This window comes from Solanum stenotomum, chromosome 2 (genome assembly GCF_019186545.1).
Source record: "Solanum stenotomum isolate F172 chromosome 2, ASM1918654v1, whole genome shotgun sequence".
NCBI lineage: Eukaryota > Viridiplantae > Streptophyta > Magnoliopsida > Solanales > Solanaceae > Solanum > Solanum stenotomum.
The window spans coordinates 63,976,940-64,000,983 of record NC_064283.1 but is presented as its reverse complement, the minus strand read 5'-3'; the positions used below and the strand labels follow the sequence as shown (position 1 = coordinate 64,000,983).

General features: G+C 33.1%; 1 protein-coding gene across 2 annotated transcripts; it reads left to right on the top strand.

Moving 5' to 3' along the window:
- Positions 1-2,743: 2,743 nt before the first annotated feature.
- Positions 2,744-16,271, top strand: LOC125854628 (sporulation-specific protein 15-like). Of its 2 annotated transcripts, none has more exons than XM_049534215.1 (18): positions 2,744-3,051; positions 4,139-4,348; positions 5,595-5,690; positions 6,060-6,112; positions 6,268-6,364; positions 6,455-6,528; positions 8,229-8,340; positions 9,806-9,916; positions 10,821-10,897; positions 12,255-12,321; positions 12,649-12,714; positions 14,043-14,150; positions 14,285-14,415; positions 14,566-14,632; positions 14,723-14,790; positions 14,872-14,965; positions 15,444-15,514; positions 15,601-16,271. In XM_049534215.1, exons 1-18 carry the CDS (start codon positions 2,917-2,919, stop codon positions 16,121-16,123), a joined length of 2,160 nt encoding a protein of 719 aa, XP_049390172.1. In that variant the 5' UTR covers positions 2,744-2,916; the 3' UTR covers positions 16,124-16,271. The 2 variants fall into 2 exon arrangements, with proteins under 2 accessions (XP_049390172.1, XP_049390171.1); XM_049534214.1 differs by having other exon boundaries at positions 14,869-14,965.
- Positions 16,272-24,044: the final 7,773 nt, after the last annotated feature.

Sequence of the window (24,044 nt, the reverse complement as noted above, 5' to 3'; positions counted from 1 at the left end):
TTTTTTTTTTTAATGAAACAAAGAATTATGTTGATTTTCAAATGAAATGAATTATATATGAAAGAGGGTTGCTGATGTGAAATTCAAAAGGTCCAATGTTACTTGTAGTAGAAGTTGTTAAGTTGGTCACAACATGAAACATGAACATTATCCTATGCAAAACTAATGACTGTTTATTTGTTTAGACTATATATAATTTTTATTTTATTTTGTCGTTTAGATTAATGTTTTGTTTTGATATGAAACATAATTGGTTTGAAGTGCAATATAAGCTTAGTGTTTAATATACCGTTCATTCTTTCTACACTGTTCATTCATTAATCATACATATTGCATACTGTTAAAAATAAAATTTATTCCAACTTAATGCATAAGATAGTGTAAATATTAGTGATAATTATAAAAGGTAATTATGGTATCTTGAGTATTTAATTTAATATAAGTTTACATGAATATTAATTTGGTTTTCAACTGATGTCCTACTATAAATATATTTAAAACAAATTGCAGTTAGTGTTACATTCCCACACTAACTTCAGTTAGTGTCATACACATATCAATCAAAATTTCATACATGTTTTATCCAAACAACATGTATAAAAATTGATAAATTCATATAATCACACAATTTATACCATTTGTATATCAATATTATATCACAATTCATACAGTATCCAACAATAAAATATTAAACTCATAGACATACACGTATTAATCAGATTTCATACACGTTTCATTCAAAAGCATGTTTAGAATAGAAAATAAGCATAATGTGATTTTTTTTTTTAGAAAAAATCAGTAGTTTGACAAATCATACCATTTTCATACCAATTTAATAATTTATACCATAAACACAGTTAATAGACAATCACACCAATGTTAAAATGCAATTCATACCATTTGTATATCATTATTATATCACAATTCATAAAATTTTCATGATCAAAACATTAAAGCGTAGTCATACACATATTAATCAGATTTCATACAGATTTCATCCAATAAATGTACAGTTTGAAAACAAACTGATATTTTCAAAATAGTATCTTGAAATTGTAATAGGCAATCAGTAATTCATATGTAAACGGTATCTGCCTGAAAAAAAACAAATGATATTATATATCATCAAATACTTAAACACAAAAAAATTGTCCAAAAGTTAAAAAAAATTAACTTTTTGTTGTTCTTCTTGTTGATGGTTTTGAAGATGCTCCAACTTCTACATTTATTATTTTTTCTTTTTTTCTTTTTGATTTCAGTAACAAAATCAAAATCTGAATCAGAAGGGGTTTCAACAATTTTCCCCTTTCTCTTCTTCCCCTTTTGATTTGCAGGGGTGACCTTTTTTTTCTTCATTTTTTCTCTCTTTGTCGCTCTTTCAACTTAGATGAACCATCCGTCACCGGATTTTGAATATTCGCCGGATTTTCAACAATTTTAGGCGGGGGGGGGGGGGGGGGGGGGGGGGGGGGNTATATTAAAATTTGAAACATGAACATCATCATTAGAAGTTCCTTCACCCAATCTGGGACTCTTTCGAGGCATTTCAATGGGTTTCTTAGACATTATTTTGTTGGAAAAAAAAATTGGACGAAAGATTGAATGTTGGTGTAGTTGGCTGGTGAGAAAAATGGGAGAGAAGAAGGTGAAAGTGGGGTGATAGTGTGTATAGTTGGATAGGTGTGGGGNATATGCTCTTATGCCCAAGTAAGATGGTAGAAATAATCCAATTGTTACTACTAAGAAAAGAAAAGGGAAAAATTACTGGAATATACTTCTTATATTTTTCTTATTTTCAATATTTCCTTCTATTTCTAAAAATATCTAAAATCTCTTATTTTTTCAATGTATTTGAGCTACGTATTAATGTATCTGAGCCAGTATTTAATATATTTGAGCTACATATTATGTATCCAAGCTATATATTATGTATCTGATTTATGTTATAATGTATCTGAGATACTCTTTAATGTATCTGAGCTACATATTATGTGTCCGGTTTATGTTACTTTTTAAGGGATTAATGTAATTACAAACTAATGAGGGATAGATTGTAATTTCATATTAAAACTATGGGATTTATGTAAGTTATATGAAGAAAAATACTATATTTGTTAGTTTCTCTTCATTTACCTTTTCTTGTTATTTTAGTGTTTTATTTGTTTTTGTTTTATAACACGTTATCAACGTAAGTTTATATTATTTTGAGCAAATACTTCAAAAGTATCAAAGTCATTTTTTCGTTTATTGATCTAATTATTTTTCATTCACTAATTACTTAAAGGACAAACACCAAAAGATAAACATTAGTAAAATTTATTAATAATCAAGAGACAAAAAAAAAGAGGCAAAATATATAAATAAACATTTAAATTTAATCTCAATTAACATTTAAACTCTGAGTATTCACATCTAAACATTTTAACTCTTCTAAATTATATCAATTAAATATTTTAACTTACAAAATAATCATCTATGCACCTTCAAAAATTTATGCATCACTTTAACATTGTAGCATCGAGTGTCTACACAATACAAATTATAATGTTTAGTTATCAATGAAAACCAACTTGCAAAATGAGGTCAAATTTAAATGTTTATTTATCCTGATTTAAAAACGACAAATGAAATAAGAGAAAAGGAAAAACTTAGGTGGTCTAAGTGTAATTTACAAAAGTTTGTATTTTCATGGTGGTGGACCATGAATATGTCAACAATAGTGCTCTTCGCACGCAATTCTCACACAAAATCTCAACTTTGTTAAGAGCACAACATCCATGCACGATCTTCCTCTCTATATTATTCACTATAAATAATAATCGCCGAATTGACGCCAATTTTACATCTTCATTCATTCATTCATCTTCTTCATCGGCGTTGCGGAAAACCCTAATTTGAAATTGGAGAAATACAAAAATGTCGTGGTTAAGATCAGCTATGAACAAAGCAGTGGAGGTTGGAAATAGCAACCTCACACGCACTGTCAGAAATTACGCCGATTCCGTTGGTCACGCAGTTGCTGAAGGAGCCAAAATTTTACAGGATCGCATTGTAAATCTCCTTGCTAATTAATGTTCATTTCAGTTTTTTTTCTGATTTTTGAGCTTAAATTTGTGCTAGAGTCAAATTTAGAAAACATAGTGCAGTTTCCTTTTTTTTTTCTTCCCAAAAATGGATACGAACTGGTGCTGTGGTTTATTGTGGAAAATTTGCTGTATTTTAACAGTTTCCGAGGGCGTCAAAATCTTACGGGATCACATTGCAAATATCCTTACTAATCAATGTTTATTTCATTTGTTTTTATGCAATTCGGGCTAAAATATGTGCTAGAATCAAGTACAAAACATAGACGATTTAAGTGAACTGGTGCTGTGGTTTAAATTGTTGACTCTTAATTACAAGACGATTTCCTTAGGGATGAATAAGGAGTGCATTTAAGTGATATCAGTAATTAATAGTTGTCCAAGTGGAGAAGGGGAGAAAATTTGCTGCATTTTTACACAGTGCATTTCAGCATTTGTATAGGAGAATTAGAAGAAGAAGCTGGTGAAGTGGTCTGATGAGAATTGAAATGGTGTGCTGGTTGCTAGCCATTATATTAGGACTTAGGAGTCGAGCAATTAAATTTGAAGGAAATAGATTTTGTAGAAGAATGGATTGGTTTGGAGAAATGATTTGATGATTATTGAGAGGGATTGTAGAGGGCTGGGTGGTAAATTCTTCTTATAAAAGAATCAGCTTTATGATAAATTGAATTGCAGAAGAACAAGGAAAAAGGAAGAGACAGTTTGCACGAGCCTTGTCCTCAGCAGAGTTCAGCAATAGCAGACTACAGAAACTAATAACTGAATGCAAGTATTAATATCAATCAGAGAAAATAAACAAATGCCTCTAAATAATTTGTTTGCTTTGCTGATACATCAATTGTAAAAGAGTTAAAAAAAAAATATTTGGCTGGAAAAAAGTAAGAAATGCTACACGGCTATCACATATAAGCACAGAGCTCAAATAGTGCTCAACTAATAAAATCTTGTGAACTGAAGGAACTATCCATTCTATGTCTAGGAACCCTTGTGATTGCACTACATTTCTTTATGTGAAGTAAACAAATCATTGCTAATTGGTTTGTTTACGACAGGGGAATAGGAACTTCAAAAGCTTTAAGCAGACGGTCCAAAGATTGGAAGAAGCTTCTATTTCCTGCAAGGGACCAGAGAGAGTTCAGTTAATGAAAAGGTGGTTAGCTGCACTTAAAGCAATTGATAACATGTCAGAGGTTTCTGTTGAAGATAAAGAGAAGAACAATGAGCAACAGCATCCTTCCGAGGAACTAAGAAAACAACCACTGGTGAGTAGATTGATCTTGGCTGCTGTTGCTCTGTTATCTTTCTCCTATTACCATGAAACAGGATTGAATTTGTTCCTCGTAGACACAATTTCTCTATTTTTGTCTTTTAATTGCACATGAGAGAAAGACGATCTTAGTAAACTAGTTTTTTCTTCCTTTAAGATTACTGTCTTATACACCATGCAGTTTGGATTCTTTTTTCACCACTCAGATATTCAGATGAGGTGAAAAGATAAATGTTCTAACAGTTTGTATTCATTGATTTTCTTTGCTGTTGTTTCATCGTATTGAATTGTCTTTTGAATGTTGATCTCAGTGTCTATTATTCTCCTTCATCATGGTTCTTTTGCTGCTTTGAGATCTTTGCTCTTTCATTCATCTCTATCTGTTGTTTTAAAATCAGTAAAGCAGCCTCTGACTTCACTTTGTCCTGTATCCTGCTGTGATGGCTATTACCTTCCTATTGAATTAACTTGTGCATAGTATCAGATTAATGCCCCTTGATTATGTATGCCTCATGCACCAGCTAGATTCATGTACTTAGCTGTTGCCTGTTGCAGCATCAAGACACACTATAAGGAATCATCCTGTGAGTCACTGGTGAAGCAGTGAATATTTGAGTGTAGCCTCTTCATTATGTGCAAAATTTAACTTTAGAAGAAAATGTGGATCAGGGATTAGATTTACTTTGAGCTGCGTTTATCGTGACAAGCTTTATATGAGTTTTGCTGCTTCTAATGTGGGGATTCTTGCTACCTATTCATGAGCAGTGCATGAAAGAATTTTTTTTGCCTTTTGTTAGCATTATCTACTTGTTGTGAATATAATCCTCTCAAATCATTGCTGATTTTTAGATTGGACAAGGAAGAGATAGCACAGTGATAATACCCTCCACTTCAAATGATGAGATTGGAGAGTTTGAGTCACTGAGGGAGTAAAAGTAGGAATTGGCCACTGTAGGGCTCTTGGATAGGAGTTCTTTTGCATGGAGTTCACCATATCAGAATAAACAATCTGATTATTTAGATTGTTGTCTCCCTCTTATCTTATTTTAGTTACAGGCCATTTCTTTATACTTTTTTTACTTAGACATGGAGCAAACACAATCATGGAATTTTGGTGTTCTTTTGTCTTTTGCATACCTCTTCTTTGCTTGTTGATGCCATTGCCGTTCATCCTTCAAAAATTGCATTCACAATATTTGGTTTCATGCAGATTGACTTAAACCATATTTTTAATGTTATAGGTTCTCTATTACGATTCTGAGATGGGCGGTGAGCCACTGAACTTTCGCGATGTCTTTCTCTATAGTAAAGCGTTGGAGGGCATATTGATATGTATGGTATGCTACGTTTCTAAGTCCTGCTTGCTTTCGGCAAAGAAGTTGCAATTATTTTTGGCTTTTCCTGTAACAATTGTTCCTGTTTCACTTTGGCTCAATTTTGATCTTCGTGATTGCTTTAATCTTTTCAAGAAATGTTACAATTATTGTCTCATTTGAGCAAAAACACCTATGGAGTGTTTTATTTATACAATATTTATAAAAAATGTTGTATTTGGCTGACTGTACCTCTGGAGAAAAGTTGGTGCTTTATGTATTGTCCGCCAGGTTATCTAATATCTTTTGGTCTTGGACATGTCACATGTACTTTGCTTGTCGTGTGGATCTCAAATTGCTTATCACTCATGTTCACTCTTTTCTGTGATTCAGATTCTTGAAGCGCCAAACGAAGAGGAAATCTCTCTCCTTCTTGAATTATTTGAGTGAGTTCTTTTACTATCATGTCCATGAGTATATGATTTTCATAGCATGCAATGTGATTTTGATAACATGTAATTAAAGTGTTTTTCCAGTGCGTGGCATGTGGGGAGTGGGTACAGTTATTGACTGAAACTTTACTGTGTTTGGTCACATGCAGACTCTGTCTCACTGGGGGAAAAGCGGTTCACAATGCAATAATCAGCAGCATCCAAGATCTGTCCAAAGCTTTCTCAAACTACCAAGACGAAGTATTGGTAAGGGGACAATCTTTCCATTTTTAATAAACATATGCCATAACTGATAAGGTCTTGATTTTGGCGACTCTCTATTCAATCCATTGACAGGTAAAACGTGAGGAGCTATTGCAGTTTGCAGAAAGTGCCATCACAGGGTTGAAAATTAATGCGGATCTCGGAAGGTATTACTTCTTATAACACCTAAAATTTTGACATCTTTTTTATGTGAACCCCAGGGTTGGAGCTAATTATTTTGAAGTGGAATTTCCTTCTTGTTTTCAGAGCTTTTGCTAAATGCACTTAGTTTCCTTTTTCTTTAGTCGACGAGTAACTGCATCTTATTATCTTATGATAAGTAAGTGCATCTTATTAAGTCGAGAGACAGGAAAGCTCCTGCTAACTTAATTTATTTAGGATGGGAAAGAAACAACAATACATTTAAACATGACGTCTGTCAACCTTTCAAAGAAATGTATTTTTAAACATGAGCTATCTTTTTTTGATAAGATAAGTGGTATTAATAACAGCATCGGGAAGATGCAAATTTACAAGATATGGCATTTGAGCTTACAAAAAAATCTCTAGCTAACTATACAAACTATCTAAGCTAGAGCTAATGAGTTAGTAAAATCCTGAAGTTGTTCTGCATTAACAGCAGGATACAAATTGGTCCAACTAAACAAATTTTCAGTGCACCTAGTCTTCAAAATGCCTAAAGCAGTTGACTCTCCATCACAACATCTCTTGTTCCTCTCTAACCAAATACACCAAAAAATACAAGCAGGTATCATAATCCAGATCTTCTTGATGGCTTTGTCAACTTTCCATAGACTCCAACTCTCATATGCATCCTTAACAGTGAGGGGTGTGGTCCAATTGATGCCAGAGAGACAAAAAAACATGCTCCATAATTCTGAGGCCACCTCACAATGAAGAAGAAGGTGTCTGGGGGTTTCAGCCTCTTTTTTGCACATATAGCATCTGTTTGGGAATTGGATTTTTCTTTTCTTTATGTTGTCTTGGGTGAGACATGCCTCATATAAAGCTATCCAAGTAAAAAAACCTACCTTAGGTGGTAGCTTGGTCCTCCAAATGAGTTTCCAGGGCCAGTTAGCTATCACGGGGTTTCTAGAGCACAACTGTTGATACCCTTCCTTGACTGTATAAACTCCTTTCTGGTGTCCCCATTTGAGCTTATCAGTTGCCTGGAGATTAATGTGACAATGTTGTAGTCTAGCAAAAAGGTCTACCAGATCATTCACTTCCCAATCGTGCATATTTCTTCTAAATCTTATATCCCAATTGAACATGAGCTATCTCATTTCCTTTGATTCCTTCTATGTAAATGAAATGATAGTTGTAGAGCCTTCCAAGAGTGAAAAAAGGGATTCATATAGTATCAAAAGACATTTCCCTATTGTGTTAAGTTTTGGAGCCTTTCAGTTTTTTTTTTTTTAAATTATGATATGGTAGGTATAGGGTAGCCAGTCCTTGAAACCTGATCTAGAAATCATTTGAGACTTTTGGGATCTTAAATTTGTTTATGATCTAATTCTTTCCTAGACATGCCATTTATGTAAAAGACAGCTCATTTCAAGGACCTGCTTATCAAGCGAAGAATTCATTTTGACCATTTTAAAACAATTATTAATGATGGTAAAATACAGGTCACATGTTTGATATTCTGCCATTTAAAAAAAAAATGCTATTGTTATGTGGGGGGAAGGGGATGCCACTTGTGATGTTCGAACCTTTCCCTTACTTTTGAAGTTGAGGGTGCTTGCAAGTGAGCTACCACTCAACCCCTTGATATTGTGCCATCGATATCTGCTTTCGGTCTAAGGTTTTTGGTTTGGTTGTAATAAATGCTTTCCACCTGCAGAATTGATGCCGAAGTCTCTACATTGAATAAACAACTTGATGAAATAAAAGCAGTAAAGGACGCAAGTGGAGATCATGAAACAATATCCAAAGAGACTGCGGCTTCAATAGAGGTGAACCAGATTGGTGTTATATTTTTTCCTTTTGTTGCTTCATCTACCGTATTTTATTAGGCACAATCAATCTGGCTTGGGAATAAGAAGTTGAATTTGAACACATGTTATATAAGCAGTAGAATGAGAAACGATTTTAGTGGTTAAAGCTAGAGTAATCAATGAATTACGCATCATGATTTAACCTTAAATTGTTAAATGAATTTCGATGAAAGTCTTATAAAATGTTGTTACACAGAAACGCAACCTCCTCTCTAGGAGGTGTGCTTTTTCTCTTGGCTAGCTGCTATAGGGGTGATTTGGCAGCGGAAAATCTGAGAAATGGAAGGTTGGTGTTATATGTGCAAGGAGGTGGGTGAGGACATGAATCATCTTCTCATACATTGCGATTTTACCATGAGGTTATTGTGGGGACATGGTTCAGTGGTTTAGGATTTCTTGGGCAATGCCAAAAACTGTGAAAGATTTGATGTCTTTGTTGGAGGAGCCGGAGGAGGAGATGTAGGGCATGGAACGTGGTTCCTCTTGCGATGATGTGGGTTGTTTGGACTTTGGAGAGAGAGAGAGAAATAGGAGAGCTTCTGAGTGGATAGAGTCGAGTTTTATTCAGTTGAGGAGTAGTCTCTGGTCACTTATTTTCTTTTGGTGCACCCATAAAGTTCCATGTTGTTGGAGTTTGTAGAGAATCACGTCTTTTTGTAGATCATTTACTTTTTGGTATACCCATTGTAGACGGACAGATTTTTGGCCATTATGAATGAAATACAGTTACGTGATCAAAATAATAAAAGAAAATGTTGTTACTTGGATGAAAAAACCGGAATGGATCTGGGAAGGTGGTGTTTTACATATGTTAGTATTTGATATACATAATTGGTTCATTTATAAAATGGAAATGTTCTTCATAGACCATAGCAGAGGAACACATGGAGTATTCAGGCTATCCTCTCCATTTATATCCATATCATAAATCTGATCAGTCGTTCAGAATTTCCAATGTGGTCTTACCCTGTGTTCTAAGATGGTAACATATGTTTCACTTCAGAGAAGAAGAATACTTCGCTAGACAGGCTTGACGAGTTATTATCTTTCTGTAGGCCTTACCTAGAAGGAGAAGCTTACATGTTTTTATTTTTCATTGTAGTGTTTGGTCATGGCAAGTGATACATGAGGTTACTGCATGAGATTCATTTTCCATTGCATCAGGAATGGACTTCTATACTTACAATAATTTATACATAAGTGTGTTAAACTTACCACAAACATATAATTCTCAAAACCTTGTTATTTTATGAATTAGCTTATTGAAGATGGATGTTGCATTAGGGGCTTTCAATAATCTAGCATGATAAGAGACCAAAATGAATGAAATTTTCCTAGCACTGCATATATTAGGCCAACCTACTTGTCTTTTGTAATTAGAAATTTATGACATAGTTGAATGACCATTGTATTTTTCCAATAGGCTCTGAAAGTAGCACTTGCTCATATTCGGGTCTGCTCCAGATTAGAAGGGCTTCTACTGAAGAAAAAATCTCTTAAATACGGGGACTCTCCGGAAGTCCATTCTCAAAAGGTATATTATCCCTTTAAGTTTAATCTGATCATGTTTATTTTCTGAAACAAAATGCCTGATCTCCCTTCTTGGGGTGCATCATACTTCTTTTCTGCTTCATATGTTGTCTGTCAAAAACTCGATATATCATATATGTGATGTGCATTAGTGTTTTCAAGTCTCTGGAGTGTTTGCCCCAAGATGATATTGTCTGCCTGCGTATATTTTTATGCCTTGGGTTGTCCGTCCCGTATGTTTTGAAATATTTCTTCTTAAATTTTCTTTTGAATACTTGATTAGTACTTACATAATTTTTTTTCTAATTTAGTATTCATTGGCTTCGATATTGTATGGACCTAGATATCTTTAAGCTCAAACTCACGATTGACTTTTTTGTAAAGCATGCCATTGTTGGCGACTTGGCGGAGTTTACCATATTTCAAATTCTTACTATGAGTTTCTGGTTTCGTTGAATCTTTCCTTTTCTTTTCCTTTTGGGGATTAGTGTTCTACACTTTTTTGATGAAGAGCGTAGTGTTCTACTGAGTCTGTGCTACTCCTACAACTACATTTTGTGAAATAGCTGCTTCGCTTCTTCCCTTACTATATGTTGGGATAGAGTATGGTGGATATCAAGACAGCTCTTTTCAGTTGTTAAATCAATCTTTTCACTTTGTTTCATGTGCCAATATGCTTGAAAGGATAAGGTCGGCATGTCCCAATTCCTTTAGTTCTCTGAAAGCATTATTCTTCTGATAATTTGTCTTTAACTAAATTTTATTAACACAAAGACCAGTGGATCTTATAAAAAATAAAAAAAAAAGACCTGTGTAATTGATGAGGCTAGCAAATATCCATCCCTCTACACAAATACTAGGTGTTTTGCATCTTCCACAAGATTCAAGCAATATTCAACTATTTGCAGGTTGATAAGTTGAAACTCCTATCCGAATCTCTTGTTAGCTCCACCAACAAAGCTGAAAAGGAGATCTCAGATGACAGGTTAAAACTGCACATTTCAATCTCTGTCTGTGACTTGTTTAAAGTTGACAAAGCTGCAAATTATTTGATGAGTCACTTGCAAGGCCAAGACCTTGGCCTCATATATGTTTCTTTTATAATTTTACATCTTTTATTTACTTAATTTGTTATGATGGTGATGTCCTGGCCAGCTTGCGTGCACACTTCCCATCAGCATAGGTACCAAACAACTCTGTCCACCAAGGCTTAGGCATATGAGAAGAAATCCCCGAGTACTTTTTGCCTCCACTGGGGTTTGAACCTGAGACCTCATTGTTCTCTTCCCAATCCATTGATCACTAGGCCACACCCTTGGCGCAAACTTTTTTCATCTTTTATTTGTATTGCATTGTGGTATAATTGCAGGGGTAACTCTCCCTCAAGTACATAGGAGGTGAATGGAAAGTGCTTGATTCTTGAGTACAATTTAGATCCTTTATACCCCTAAAAAGAACCTTTGTATCACCATCTCTGATACATTTATAGATAAAGCGCGATGGCCTCATTTTTGTGAAATTACTTGGGTTTTCTGCTTGGGGAATTGATATCAAGTTAGCATGGTTCTGTATAAGTTTATTTAACAATTTGGAACGAACACTTTCAGTAAGCATGACTAATAACATCATTTATCCTGTAAATATCTGCATCTTGGTTAAAAACACTTATTTTACTTTTCTGAGGCTGGAACTGAATTTAGAGTTTGATTATCCCTCATGTGAGTAGTTCTGTTCTGTATGCGTTCATGATGGAAACTCACCTTACAAAGGCTTGAAAGAAGAGTTTTTGCTTTTTGAGAAGTTTTCATCCAATATCTTGCTAGATAATTCTTTTTAAAACATATCTTACTAGATTACTACGCCTCTTTCCCAAAAAAAGATTGTTTGGCTCAGAGAAGCAGGACCTACCCGTGTTGAGAAAAGCATCGAAATTACTGGGCTTGTCAGAAACCACAGAAGCTGGACCTACCAGTGTAGCATGAATTTTAAGTTGTTAATAAGACAGCTGATCTGGCTACTTGTACTTGACCTGATGAATCTAATTTGTTGGTCCTTGTGCAAAGGATGTTGGACAATTGAAACTGCTTCTCTTTAATATAGGTATTGTTTTCTGTGGCAAATCAAAGTATCTCAATTGAGTTGGTTTTATATAATTATGTGTTTATTTGTAGGGATTATCAGCATGAAATATCTGATGATTTCATATCAGTAATATTGTAACACTTTATTCCTTCTATACAATGATGACTCGTATCAAGTGTTTTATGCGCTTCTTATTGGAAAAATTGCTAAATGTGTATTGACATATCTAATCTTTCTATTGCCATTTCTTACTGTGGCAGAATTCAGAAAGAGGAGGCACTAAAATTTCGTGTTGCCAAGACCAGTGAAGTGGGTGAAATAGAAAAGGTAATGCACTTATAGGACATTACATTGTTGTTGGAATGCTTCATATGTGCATTTGTTGAAATTTCCTGATGTGGCTGCTTTTGATTTGTAGTTATACACTTAATACTTTTAGTTTAAAAAAATAAATAAAGAACTTCTAAGAAGAGAATAAGAAGATGAAATACCCTTTTACACTGTGTCTACTTGTGCTTTGTTCTTCTTTAACATTGTTTTTTGTAATATTTCCTTGTATTTGCCGCATTAACCTTGACAAGTTAGTGAAACCAGTTTGATTTTCTGCCTGGACTAAAAATTTTGAGGTTATGGCTCCTTTGCTTGTGTTTTCAGGAATTAGCAGCTGAGATCTCAGCTCTTGAGAAACAAAGGAATGAGATTGAAGTTCAGCTGAAGCAGGTAAGCAGTTGGTGGAAGTCATCTCCCGTACCTTGTTTTTAAGTATTTTAATCATTTTACCTATAAAAATAGAACGAAGCCCCTCCTTCATACAGTTTACAACTAAACATACAAGTTGGACTTTTAAGATGTGTTATCAGAACATATGTGCGTACCTTTAAAATCTCTTTTTGTCATATGAACTTCAAGTTGTATCTTGAGTCGAGGGTCTATTGGAAACAACCTCTCTGCCCAAACAAGGTGGGGTAAGACTGCGTACACACCACCCTCCCTAGACCCCACTTGTTGGATTTCATTGGGTATGCTTTTCTTGGCCTTCAAGTTGTGTGAAATTTCATGCTTGTATTTTAAAGGAGAATGCTAGACACTATATTTAAGTTAGATTGATGAAGGCCAGAGACAAATCTACGGGTTTAATATGTTAGATGAAGACAAGGTGTTATGATACCTTTGCCTCTCCCTAATTCTGCAATAATTTTTCATGCTATGCCATTGAGCGAATCAAAGAATAAAAATTCTTACAAGTATGATTGCATCAATTGCCTTAATGATATGGGGCGGCATGACTGAGAGACAAGGTCTCAACAAGAAAAATTATCATCTAAGGAAAGCTTATAACCTTTTGGAACTCAGAAAATGTTAACCAAGTATGGTTCCTACCCTTTTTTTAGCTTTACTGTTTTCTTTATGGTACACCGAGAATCTTCAATGCCAAACTGATTTTGATTCAAACCCCTTCATTTTATTAAGCAATTTTATAATAAGATATTATTTCAGGGTGAAACATTAACTATGTTTTTATTATAATCTGCTTTATCAATCATCCCTCTCTATCTCTCTTTGGAACAAAGGATAATAGAAGATAATGATGACATTTCACATTTCGCTCTCTTCTAAGTGTTTCCAGCATAGTAGGGCATATGTTTTAGTTAGTTTAAGAAGAGAAAAACTTTTAGGTTTCTTGCTCTGAAAATGGTGGTGGTAAATACTAAATACTCACTGGATGTGTAGGTTCTGGTGGCATAACCTAAATGTCAATGTGATAGTGATGTGGATAAGTGAAATACATAGTTTTTGAGGTTAAATCTTAATGCATTTTTCACTCAGCTTTACTACCTAACAACTTACATGATTATTGACTTGCACTACCTGTTTCCGCACAATTTTTCCCATTATCTCTCAGTTATACCTGTCAAATTGAGATAGTAAAGAAGGTATCCATGATAAGTCTTCACTAACTGAAAAGAGTTTGAAATAGTTCTAATTTTTTCCATTTAAATTGTGCTAATTTGCCATGTCACTGTCCTGACTAAACTGGGTTCTTTTAGGTCAATATCTCCTTGGCAGCAGCTAGTGCACGCCTTCATAATTCCCGAGAAGAGAGGGACCAATTCTATGAAGCTAATGATCAGATTGTTGCTCATTTAAAAACTAGAGTATGTCTTTTATTTACTTTTGACAATCAATCCTTCTTTTGCTTAGCTTCTACCTCCAGTTCTAAAGTTGTATCCGATATAGATCTCTATTCTTCTCCTTTACATTTGGCCATGAGTTCTCTACATTGTCGTAGGAAGGCGAGCTATCTAAGTCCATTGGCTCATGTAGAGTGGAAGAACACGTTGTTAGTTCATGGATCAAATTTTTGGAGGATGCTTGGGTTCTTCAGTCCTCCTATACAGAGACCAAAGACAAGGAGGCCAAGTATGTTACAGGATTTATCACATGATCATTCTTCCAAATTTCAGAAAAGAACCTTTTACTTCACCTAATATTATAGTTTGTCTAAATGGTAATACTTGGAACTTGGTATTTTTTCTTTTTGGTAATTGTTGCTGTCTTGTATTCTTCTAGAGTTGAATTGGAAAGGCATGAGGATTATTTTGTGAACTTGGTCTTGCAACTTCTCTCTACTTACGAGGTACTTGTTTGAGAAAGCATTTTATGCCATCCTTTTTTTCTGAGAAAATATTTTAAGTAACTATTTATCTAATATGTGTTGCTTGCACAGAAAGAGTTGAGGCCTTCAATTGATCGTATTAGAACATATGTGGAAAATTTGAAGAGTTTAGGTGAAGGGTAAGGCCTTTCTTTGAATTCATAAGCCTGCACATTTTTCTGCTCACATTCTTAATTGTTTATTTTGTTTTCACATAGCAGCTCAGCAAAAGAAGCTGGTCCGGCCTCTGGTGAATCAAAAACATTGAGCCCTAGGAAAAGTCTGGAGTTGGAGTACCTGGACTATGAAGCCAAGGTAAAAATTGACCGCTCAAGACCAATCTGATGAACATCATGAAATTGGTATTCCTTTTGAGTCACAAGCTTTAATGTGCCTCCACTCTTTCTGTCCAAGACCTAAATTTAGTGGAGGTCTTGCTCCTTAGTTTGTGATTAGTGTTGAATATTATAACAAGAGCCTTAATTGCCTAGTTTCGAGCAGCTAGACTTTATATTCTAATTGACATTTATGTTTGTGGTACCATCCTAATCTCTGAGGCTTGAAGCTGGTGATCTTCACCTTCCCCTCGTTTTATGAGTTGGAAACCTTCTTTATCCTTCCAAATAACACTTAATCCTTACTGCTTCTATGTTTCGATATCGAACTGTTTAACGTTGAAAGAACCCAGTGCAGATGTCAGTTGTTTGGTTTGGTCTCCCCTTTTACTTTCTTCCAACTGTCTTGCAATATCAAGCCTGATTCCTAAGGTATATGTCTCATCATGGTAGTGCAGATTATAACCACCTTTAGTGTAGTCGACAACATGATGGAGCAGTTCTATGCTCAACACGGGAAAGTATCCAGGTTTGTTTGATGCTTTTTCTGTTTCCGGTAGCTTTTATTGGATATCAAGCTCCATCTAGTGATACACATGTTCTCTTTTCACTCAGGAAAGATGATCCAAAGATTAAAGAGCTGTTTGAGAACATTGAAAAATTACGAGAAGAATTTGAATCTATTGAGAGACCAGAACTGGAAATGGAGATCCCGGATGTCCCCACCCAAGAGGGAGATGCTTCATCTCATAAAATTCCTGATGAAAATATATCAGATCCTGCAAAGAAGGCAACAGAAGCCCCTGAAACTGGGACGGAGGAGGAAAACAAATCACCTCCTACCAAAGCAGAGAAGGTATCTGACGCTGCATCCAATAAAATGCCAGACAAAAATGTATCAAGTCCTGCGAGGAAGACAACAGAAGCCCCTGCAGCTGGTGCAAAGGAGGAAAAGAAACCAGCAGCTACGAGTGCCGAGCAAATGTATGAAGCAGAGTTGGCGAAATTGGAATCTGAGTCTGGAAACATTAACCAGGATTTCTCTGCAGAAGAGATTGGTGGCTGGGAATTTGATGAACTGGAAAATGAGTTAAATTCTGGGACTCGGGCAATCCCCGGAAAAGATAGAAGTACCTAACGACAAAACTTAGAAATCTTCTATCCATGTCTAGTAATGTCTGGATGTAGTTTCATGTATTTATTCTGTGTAAATTCGCGAACTTGCGGAACTGCATTTCATTTCAGAATCATGTAGAAACTTTGCTAGGATGATAATATTCAAATTTAGTCGACTAGACCGGGGAAGCCTGAGAATATTTACTCACAGGTTCAAATTTAATTTGCGTAATTCTTAGATTTTACATTATCAGTCTCCTTTTTTATTATGTTATTCCATTTAGTAAGCATGCATATTTTGCTGCATCATATATACAGAAAATGTTGAGCAAGGGTCAGTGTCGAGGGTCAATCGGAAACAACCTCTCTACACCACAAAGGTAGGGTAAGGTCTGTGTACACTTCATCCTCTTCAAACCCCACTCATGACACTATTTTGGATATGTTGTTGTTGTTGAGTAGGGACAAATCATTTGGTGAGGAGACAATGCACCTTGTTGAAGTGGTAACCAGGAGTTTTCACCACGGAAGGATATGGTGTAGTAGATGGGGATCCTCGTCTCTTAACTAGAGATCTCGGTTTCAAGTCTTGGATAAGAAAAAATTCTTGGTAAAATGATTATATTCAATATCCACATTAAAGTTTGATTATATTCGGATTATGCGTTGTAGGCCCTTTCTAAGGGTATTGTTCCTAACATGATTATTTCATATGCAAGGTTCAAACTCGAAAGTTCTCATTAAAACCACCCCACCGCAACCATGTTGATAGCCAAGTAGTTAAGGTAAGTAGTCTTAACTTTCAACCATTATTATATGTATCCTATTAATGAGACCTTTCTTTAAAGTTGTTTAATTATGTTAGTTGTGCTACAATCGGATAGGACATCCAAAAAAAAAAAAAAAAAAGATAGCACATCCAAATTATTGAAGTCAAAGTTTAACTTTAATACTCAGATATTATTTCCTAATAAAAAGTATATTCTTAACTTCCTAAAAAAATAATTATATTTAATCAATTATGACGAGTGATATTAATAATCTAGTAAATAAGGTAGATAACCGTTATAATAGATTAAAGTACATATTGCTGTACTCTTGTAAGTCATACTTAATTTTACTATGTAAACAAATCTATACAATGTGCAATATACTTATCACAGTTATCAGGAACTGGGATATGATTTGGAAAAAAGTAATCTTTTAAGTTAAAAAGTTGTTCGAATAAGTCGAATATGTACTCCAACTAATTAGGCGACCTGTTACCTTCTACCCATATAAGAAAATCGAACATACTTTTCAACTAATTGATCCTCTATTTCTTTTCTTTAAAAATAGATTTTTAGAAAGAAATAGGGCCCCACAATTCTTAAAATCTGTTTTTCAAATTCTAAATTCTACATTTCAAATTTGAAGTTAAAATAATGGACCAATTTTTATACACATAATTATTTGAAATAATATGTATTTGAGGATTAAATAGCTTGTGGAAAGTTAGTAAAAGTTGTTTGCATAACTATCATCAATATATCATTAATGAGTTCGTTAAATTTCAACTTTAAAATTAAGTGTATAGAGATGAGCTAGTTATTTCATTTTCTCAGACATATAGGGTATACTTTTAATTCTTGTACAGGAAAAAAGACAGCATTAGGTGGGGGTCTGGAAACTATAAATTAAGATATTAATACCATCAACAATTTTAAGTTAGTAATAAATTTTTGCCATATAGTCTAGACTTGTCCCCTTAATTTCTTATTTTAAAATTTTCAAAAAAAGGGGGGTGGGGGTGGGGGAATAAGGGAGGGATTACTTTTTGAATAGTCGCTAATTGTTACACCTTCCCTTTTGTTTACATCATTTTTCTTGTGCGACTTGGTTAATGTTCCTTTGAAATCAAAGAATAGTGAAATAACTTATTATAACATGAATTTTGCCCAACATAATAATCCTAATCTAAATCTTATATACTTTACGTCTTAACAAATTTATTAAATATTTATAATTATTTAATTTCAAACTTTGATATTAACTTGAGTAAATCTATCTCTGACTATAATTACTTTATAAATTATCTAATTATATAAATAGGTGTACTGTTAAGATATACAACTTAAATTCTCTCAAAATCAAAAAAGATGTTTTGACAACTAGAATTGAATGAGGGAAGAGGAAATATATGTATATAATTCTATTCACTGACCTCCAATTGTGTTGATAAAGATATATGAGACATCCAATTTGCACTTAGGTCCAAAACAATTACTCTCTTCGTCTCAAAATAAGTGTCGTTTTAATTTATTTTGTGATCATTAAAAAAATTAGAAAGTATAATTTAAGTAATCCTTATTTGTTAACTATTTTCTTGAGAATTGAACAAAAAAAATTAAAAAATAATCTTTCTTTATTTAACGTCCAATTCAGTCAAATAAATTCACATAAATTGAAACTTAGAGAAACTTAGAGCCACAATACATAACTCATATAATCCTCCTCTCTTTATAAATGACTCTCAAAGCTCAACTACACTTCTTCCTATACACCACTCCACCCCCATAGAGTGAGAGAGAATAATACAATGGAAGATGCACAAATATATGGTCATTCAATATGTGACAACAACAATGGAGAAGAAGATTACATAGAATTAGAGGTAATTGGCTCATCAAATTCCACCATTTCTTTATTCCATTTCAAGAAAGTTTCTCCACCACCACAAAATGAAGTAGCTAGATCATCAGAATTTGAATTCCAAATGTTGTCTAACTTTATTGATAGAAACACAACAGCTGATGAACTTTTCTATAATGGAAAACTTCTCCCTCTTGATCACATCCCTCTTCACAATAATCCAATTACCAACAAATTTCTTCATGTTGGCAAAAATATTGTTGATTTTGAACAATCTTTTAGCACCCCTTATTTACAATCTTGCAATCTTAGTCAAGAAAACTACTTCTTTAAGTACTCAACAAATGATGAAAGTTCAAAAAAATCAAGATTTCTTCATGTTAACAAAAAAATTGACGATTTTCAACAATCTTTTAGCATCCCTTTTTGTCAATTTTGTCATGTTAGTAGAAAACTCAATCAAGAAGACTACTCAACAAAAGATGAAAGTTCAAAAACATCAAAATTTCTTCATGTTGCCAAAAAAGTTGATTTTCTTGAACAATCTTTTAGCACCCCTTGTTGTCAATCTTGTCATATTAGTAGAAATATCAATCAAGAAGATTACTCAACAAATGATGAAAGTTCAAAACTTTTTCATGTTAGCAAAAGTTTTGATGATTTTGATCAATCTTTAAACACCCCTTTTTGTCAATCTTGTCATGTTAGTAGAAAACTCAACAATCAAGAAGAGTACTACTACTCAACAGATGATGATCAAAGTAGTTCAAAAACATCAAAAATTCTTCATGTTAGCAAAAGTTTTGATGATTCCAAACAATCTTTTAGCACCCCTTTTTTCCAATCATGTCATGTTAGTGGTGAACTCAACAATCAAGAAGACTACTTTTTTGGCTACTCAACAGATTGTGAAAGTTCAAGAAAGTCAAAATGGCCAAAAGTGCCATTAACAAGAAAGTTAAGGCTTATCAAACAACTCTCATTTCATCATTCAAAAATCAAGTGTTTGATTAACAATAGTGTCAAATTAGTAGCCAAGAAAGATTTTTTTGGGAAAATTCATCATAAGAAGTCATCATTCTCTGGAGCTATTAAGAAGTTGTTAACAACAAAATCTTGTTCTTCAAAGAATTCAACACATGGAAATATTCAAGAAATGCATTTGTTAGTGAGAAACAAAGATCATGATGTGTATACAGAAGTTGATCCAATTCAAGCTGCAATTGCTCATTGCAAAAATTCTCATCAAGTACAAAAGAAGTTTAATTCAAGAAAGAGTAATGTAAGTGATACTATTGGACTTGGAAGGTCATTGTCAGCATCAAGGGTTATCTTTGAAGAACCAGAAAGAATAGACCTATGTAGGGACTAGAAGTGTTTTTTTTTTTTGAGCGTAGGTTCAAAAATATATTTAAGGTATCTCGATTTTTTGAGTTTGAACCTAAATTATCAGTTGTGCAAGTTTTCTATCTTAAACTATCACCTATTATTTATCAAAACACACTTCAATTATCAATTGTTCTATTTTTCCTGCCTGAACAATGGTGATATTTCAGATGGGAAAAGGAAAGAAATGATAGTTGAGGTATGTTTTGATAAATAGTTAGTGATAATTCAGGTAAGAAACTCACACTACTGTTAATTCAGATATGAAACTCGAGAAAACAGAATACTTGAACTTTGTATTTCTTTTTTAAACCTATTTTGAAATGTGAGTTGAGGGTCTATTGATAGTAACCTCTATACTTCTCAAGTAGGAGTAAGTCTGTATATACTCTACTCTTTTCATCACGTCTCCTATTATTTGTTGCTTTTCCTCTTGTTTTGCACTTCATCTTCTTAGCAAAACCACTTTCTTTTGTCTGATTTTTCTAAATGATAATTGTGGAATTATGTTGAATATGTTGTTATTAATATGAATTTGGTTTGAGATAAATCCAAATAAAAATATCAACTTGTTTGGGGAGTCCAGCATCAAAACAAACATTTTTTTTACACAACGTATGAAAACGGATCTTCTCTGAAAACCTACACCAAAATAGACATTTTGCTCAAAATAAACGAACTATCTCTTACACCATTAACGTTCGCCTTCTCCAAATGTACAAAAAATAAAATAATTTTAGAGGTTCCCCCAGTTTTTGGGCGAACAACAATTCATAAAAAAGGACGAACTTTAAAAAAAAAAACTGTTTGTAGCTTTTTATTTTTTCCTTATTGTAAAATATTCACGTAATAGATATTTTTTACTTCTATCTTTGTGAGATAGAGAAATTTCTGACACAACAACGCATTATTAAAGCAGGTTAAAAAGGAAGATAACAACAACTAAAACACTATATATGTTAGTAATAAACATAATTTAGGTTACTAGCTAGTTTGAATAGTTAAATGAAGACGTAATACATAAACAAGCAATTTAGCTTAATTTTAACTAACATTTATATTATTTAATTTCTAAGTGTGCAAAAATAAATACCTAACAAATGAAAAAAGCATTTCCGGAATGCATAACGAAATCATTAAAGATACACAATAAATTATTATATCTACTTTCTGAGACCATTTATGATTATAATAAATCAACAAGTAGGAAATAATTAAGAGGAATTTAATGAATAACTGTTAGCTCAAAATTAAATTAAATCATCTGTGCACGTTCTAAATTAATGTAAAATTTAATAAACCACGTGAATCAAGGATGCTCAGATAAATATTCTTTTTGGAAAAAGATCAAAGTACGTGTTTTTTGGTATAATTATATGGGTGTGTTTAATATAAAAAATACTCATTTTGCTCTAATTACTTGTCCATTTTGACAAATCAAGCAAGGATAATTGTTTTTTACCTATTATACCCTTAATTGATTACTTTGAAAAAGGTAGAATTTTTTGAAAATATTAAGTTTTTAATTCGTCCACTTCATAATTAATAGGAGAAAATGGTAAACTCACTATGTCAATAATTGTTTTCTTAATAGGTGTGTCAATTTAAAAGTGGACAAGTAATTAGGGACAGAGGGAGTATATTTTTGAAAAGGGTAATGCTAAATGGCTAGAAAATTTGATCAAAATTTGGCCAGAAATTTAAAAAAATTATAATATTTTTTTTATTTTAAAATAAATTGATCTTTTTTTCATTTTTTTAATTAAAAGATATTAAAGTTAAAAAGGTAACAATGTTCAAAAAGATAAAATAACACAAGTAAAATACCATTCTGGCCAAATTTTCTGGCCAAAAGGATTTTTCCTTTTGAAAAGTAAGTAATGAACTAGCGAAGAGAGTATGAACGGAGAGAAAAGAAGGGTACCAACATAGGTTGTGGGGCACTGGTGAGAGTGCTTCACCCTTAACCAGAGATTTCGGGGTTCGAGCCCTGGGTATGGAGAAAATCATGTTGGGAGCGCCACCCCCGAATGGGTCTGCAGTGCGCAATCCGAATTTAGTCGGAGCTCCAATGTGAACTCAGGACACCGAATGAAAAACCAAAGAGAGAGAGAGAGAGAGAGAGAGAAGAAGGGTAGGGGTGGAATCGCTGAGGTCCTAAGCCGAGGGATTTGGCCAATAGTGGAGCCAGGAATTTCACGAATGATGTTCAGAAATTGCACAACAAAAGCTCTTTTCAAAAAGGGAAAAAAATTGTTGTTAGTGAAATTCAAACACACGAGTTCAAAGCGTTTGAAACTGCTAGGGTACAACAACCTATTATATCAAAGGTGTCTAACATATGTTATTTAATCACTTCGTGGAACTAAAAGGATTTTATTTTGATTCATAAATTTTTCACTTTTTTTTTAATTATTCACCCTGTATTTGGTATTAATATGAAAATTTAATTCAATTTAAATTCACACTTTATAAGATCGACAACGCTTCTAAAAAAATTATCAAATTTTCATCATATAGAGATGAAAGTAAACGTGACACCAAGTAAACACTTTTGATAGTACTATTTAGAATATAGCCACATTTTATAATATAAATACTTTTACACGAACTTTAAGTTTGCTTACCTTGACGTTGTGCTATAATTATCAAGAGTTTACCCTTTATGGGTTTGAGTTTGAAAATTTTATCATAATGGCTTTCTTTTAGAAAAGATTATCTAATTAGATAAATATTTTTATCGTATTTATTAATTCTTTCTATAGTTTAAAAGAATTATATATTGTTTCACCAATTAATAATCAAGTTAGATATAATTAGATACATGCATTTTTGCTATCAGATACACTAAAATAAGGAAAAAGGTGAGTAAGAGAAGTAGAAAGGCCAGTGAGATAGGAGGAAGGTGAGTGAAATTCCAAAATATATGTGAATCATCTCAGATACATGTGAATCACACTAAATATATGTATTTGAATACTAAATACATATATCTGGAATACCATATACATGGAGAGAGGTGATCGAGAGATAAAAAAATGGTGAGTGAGATACGAGAGAGGAGAGCAAGAGAGCCAAATATATATATTTGAATCCACATGGATACATTGTATCTAGAATAAATTACACCTCTTTTTGATCCTGTATATCTATCATACACGTATCTAAACGTGTCAAATACATGTATATAAAATTCATAATCTGATAAAATTCATAATATTTCTGTAAGTTACTCCTACATTTACTAGGTTTTGATTTATTTTCTCTCTCTCTCCAACTAAGCTTAAGTGTGTGCAAATTGAATCGTTATCTCTAAAACATGTAGAATCAACTAGCCATTATTCTGTATGATCTAAATAATGAATGATATCAATTCGGGCTGTACTATGAAATTTCAAAAATCTTAAATATCTTATGTCATGTAAGAGATTTGATCAATAATACATCTACATATTTAATATTGTCATTTTTAGTTATTATTGTTTGATAAAATTGTGTATATTATTTAAAGATCGAAATATAATATTAATAAAAGAAGATAAAGATGAATAAGAGAATGTAAAGTAACTAACAACATATATTTAAAATTGAAAAAATCATTCACTTTGTATTAAACTAGACTTGATAAAACATTTAAAATTTAAACTTTCAAGGATCTGAGAAAAGAAAATCATAAACAAAGGTTTTATTCATGTGAAATTATATAGAAAGTTAATCAGAAGAATAATAATCATTGTAGTTCGTACATTTTATTTTACATTTAAAGAAAACGGATGTTAATAGTATTAATGGTGTAAGAGGGGCTCTCAAAATGGTAGTGCCGACTTTTGATATTATTTATAAATATCATGTTTAACCAAAGAAAAGTAGAATTAATATTAATGTATCTATGCTAGTATTATCTTATTCATCAATTTTATTATTAA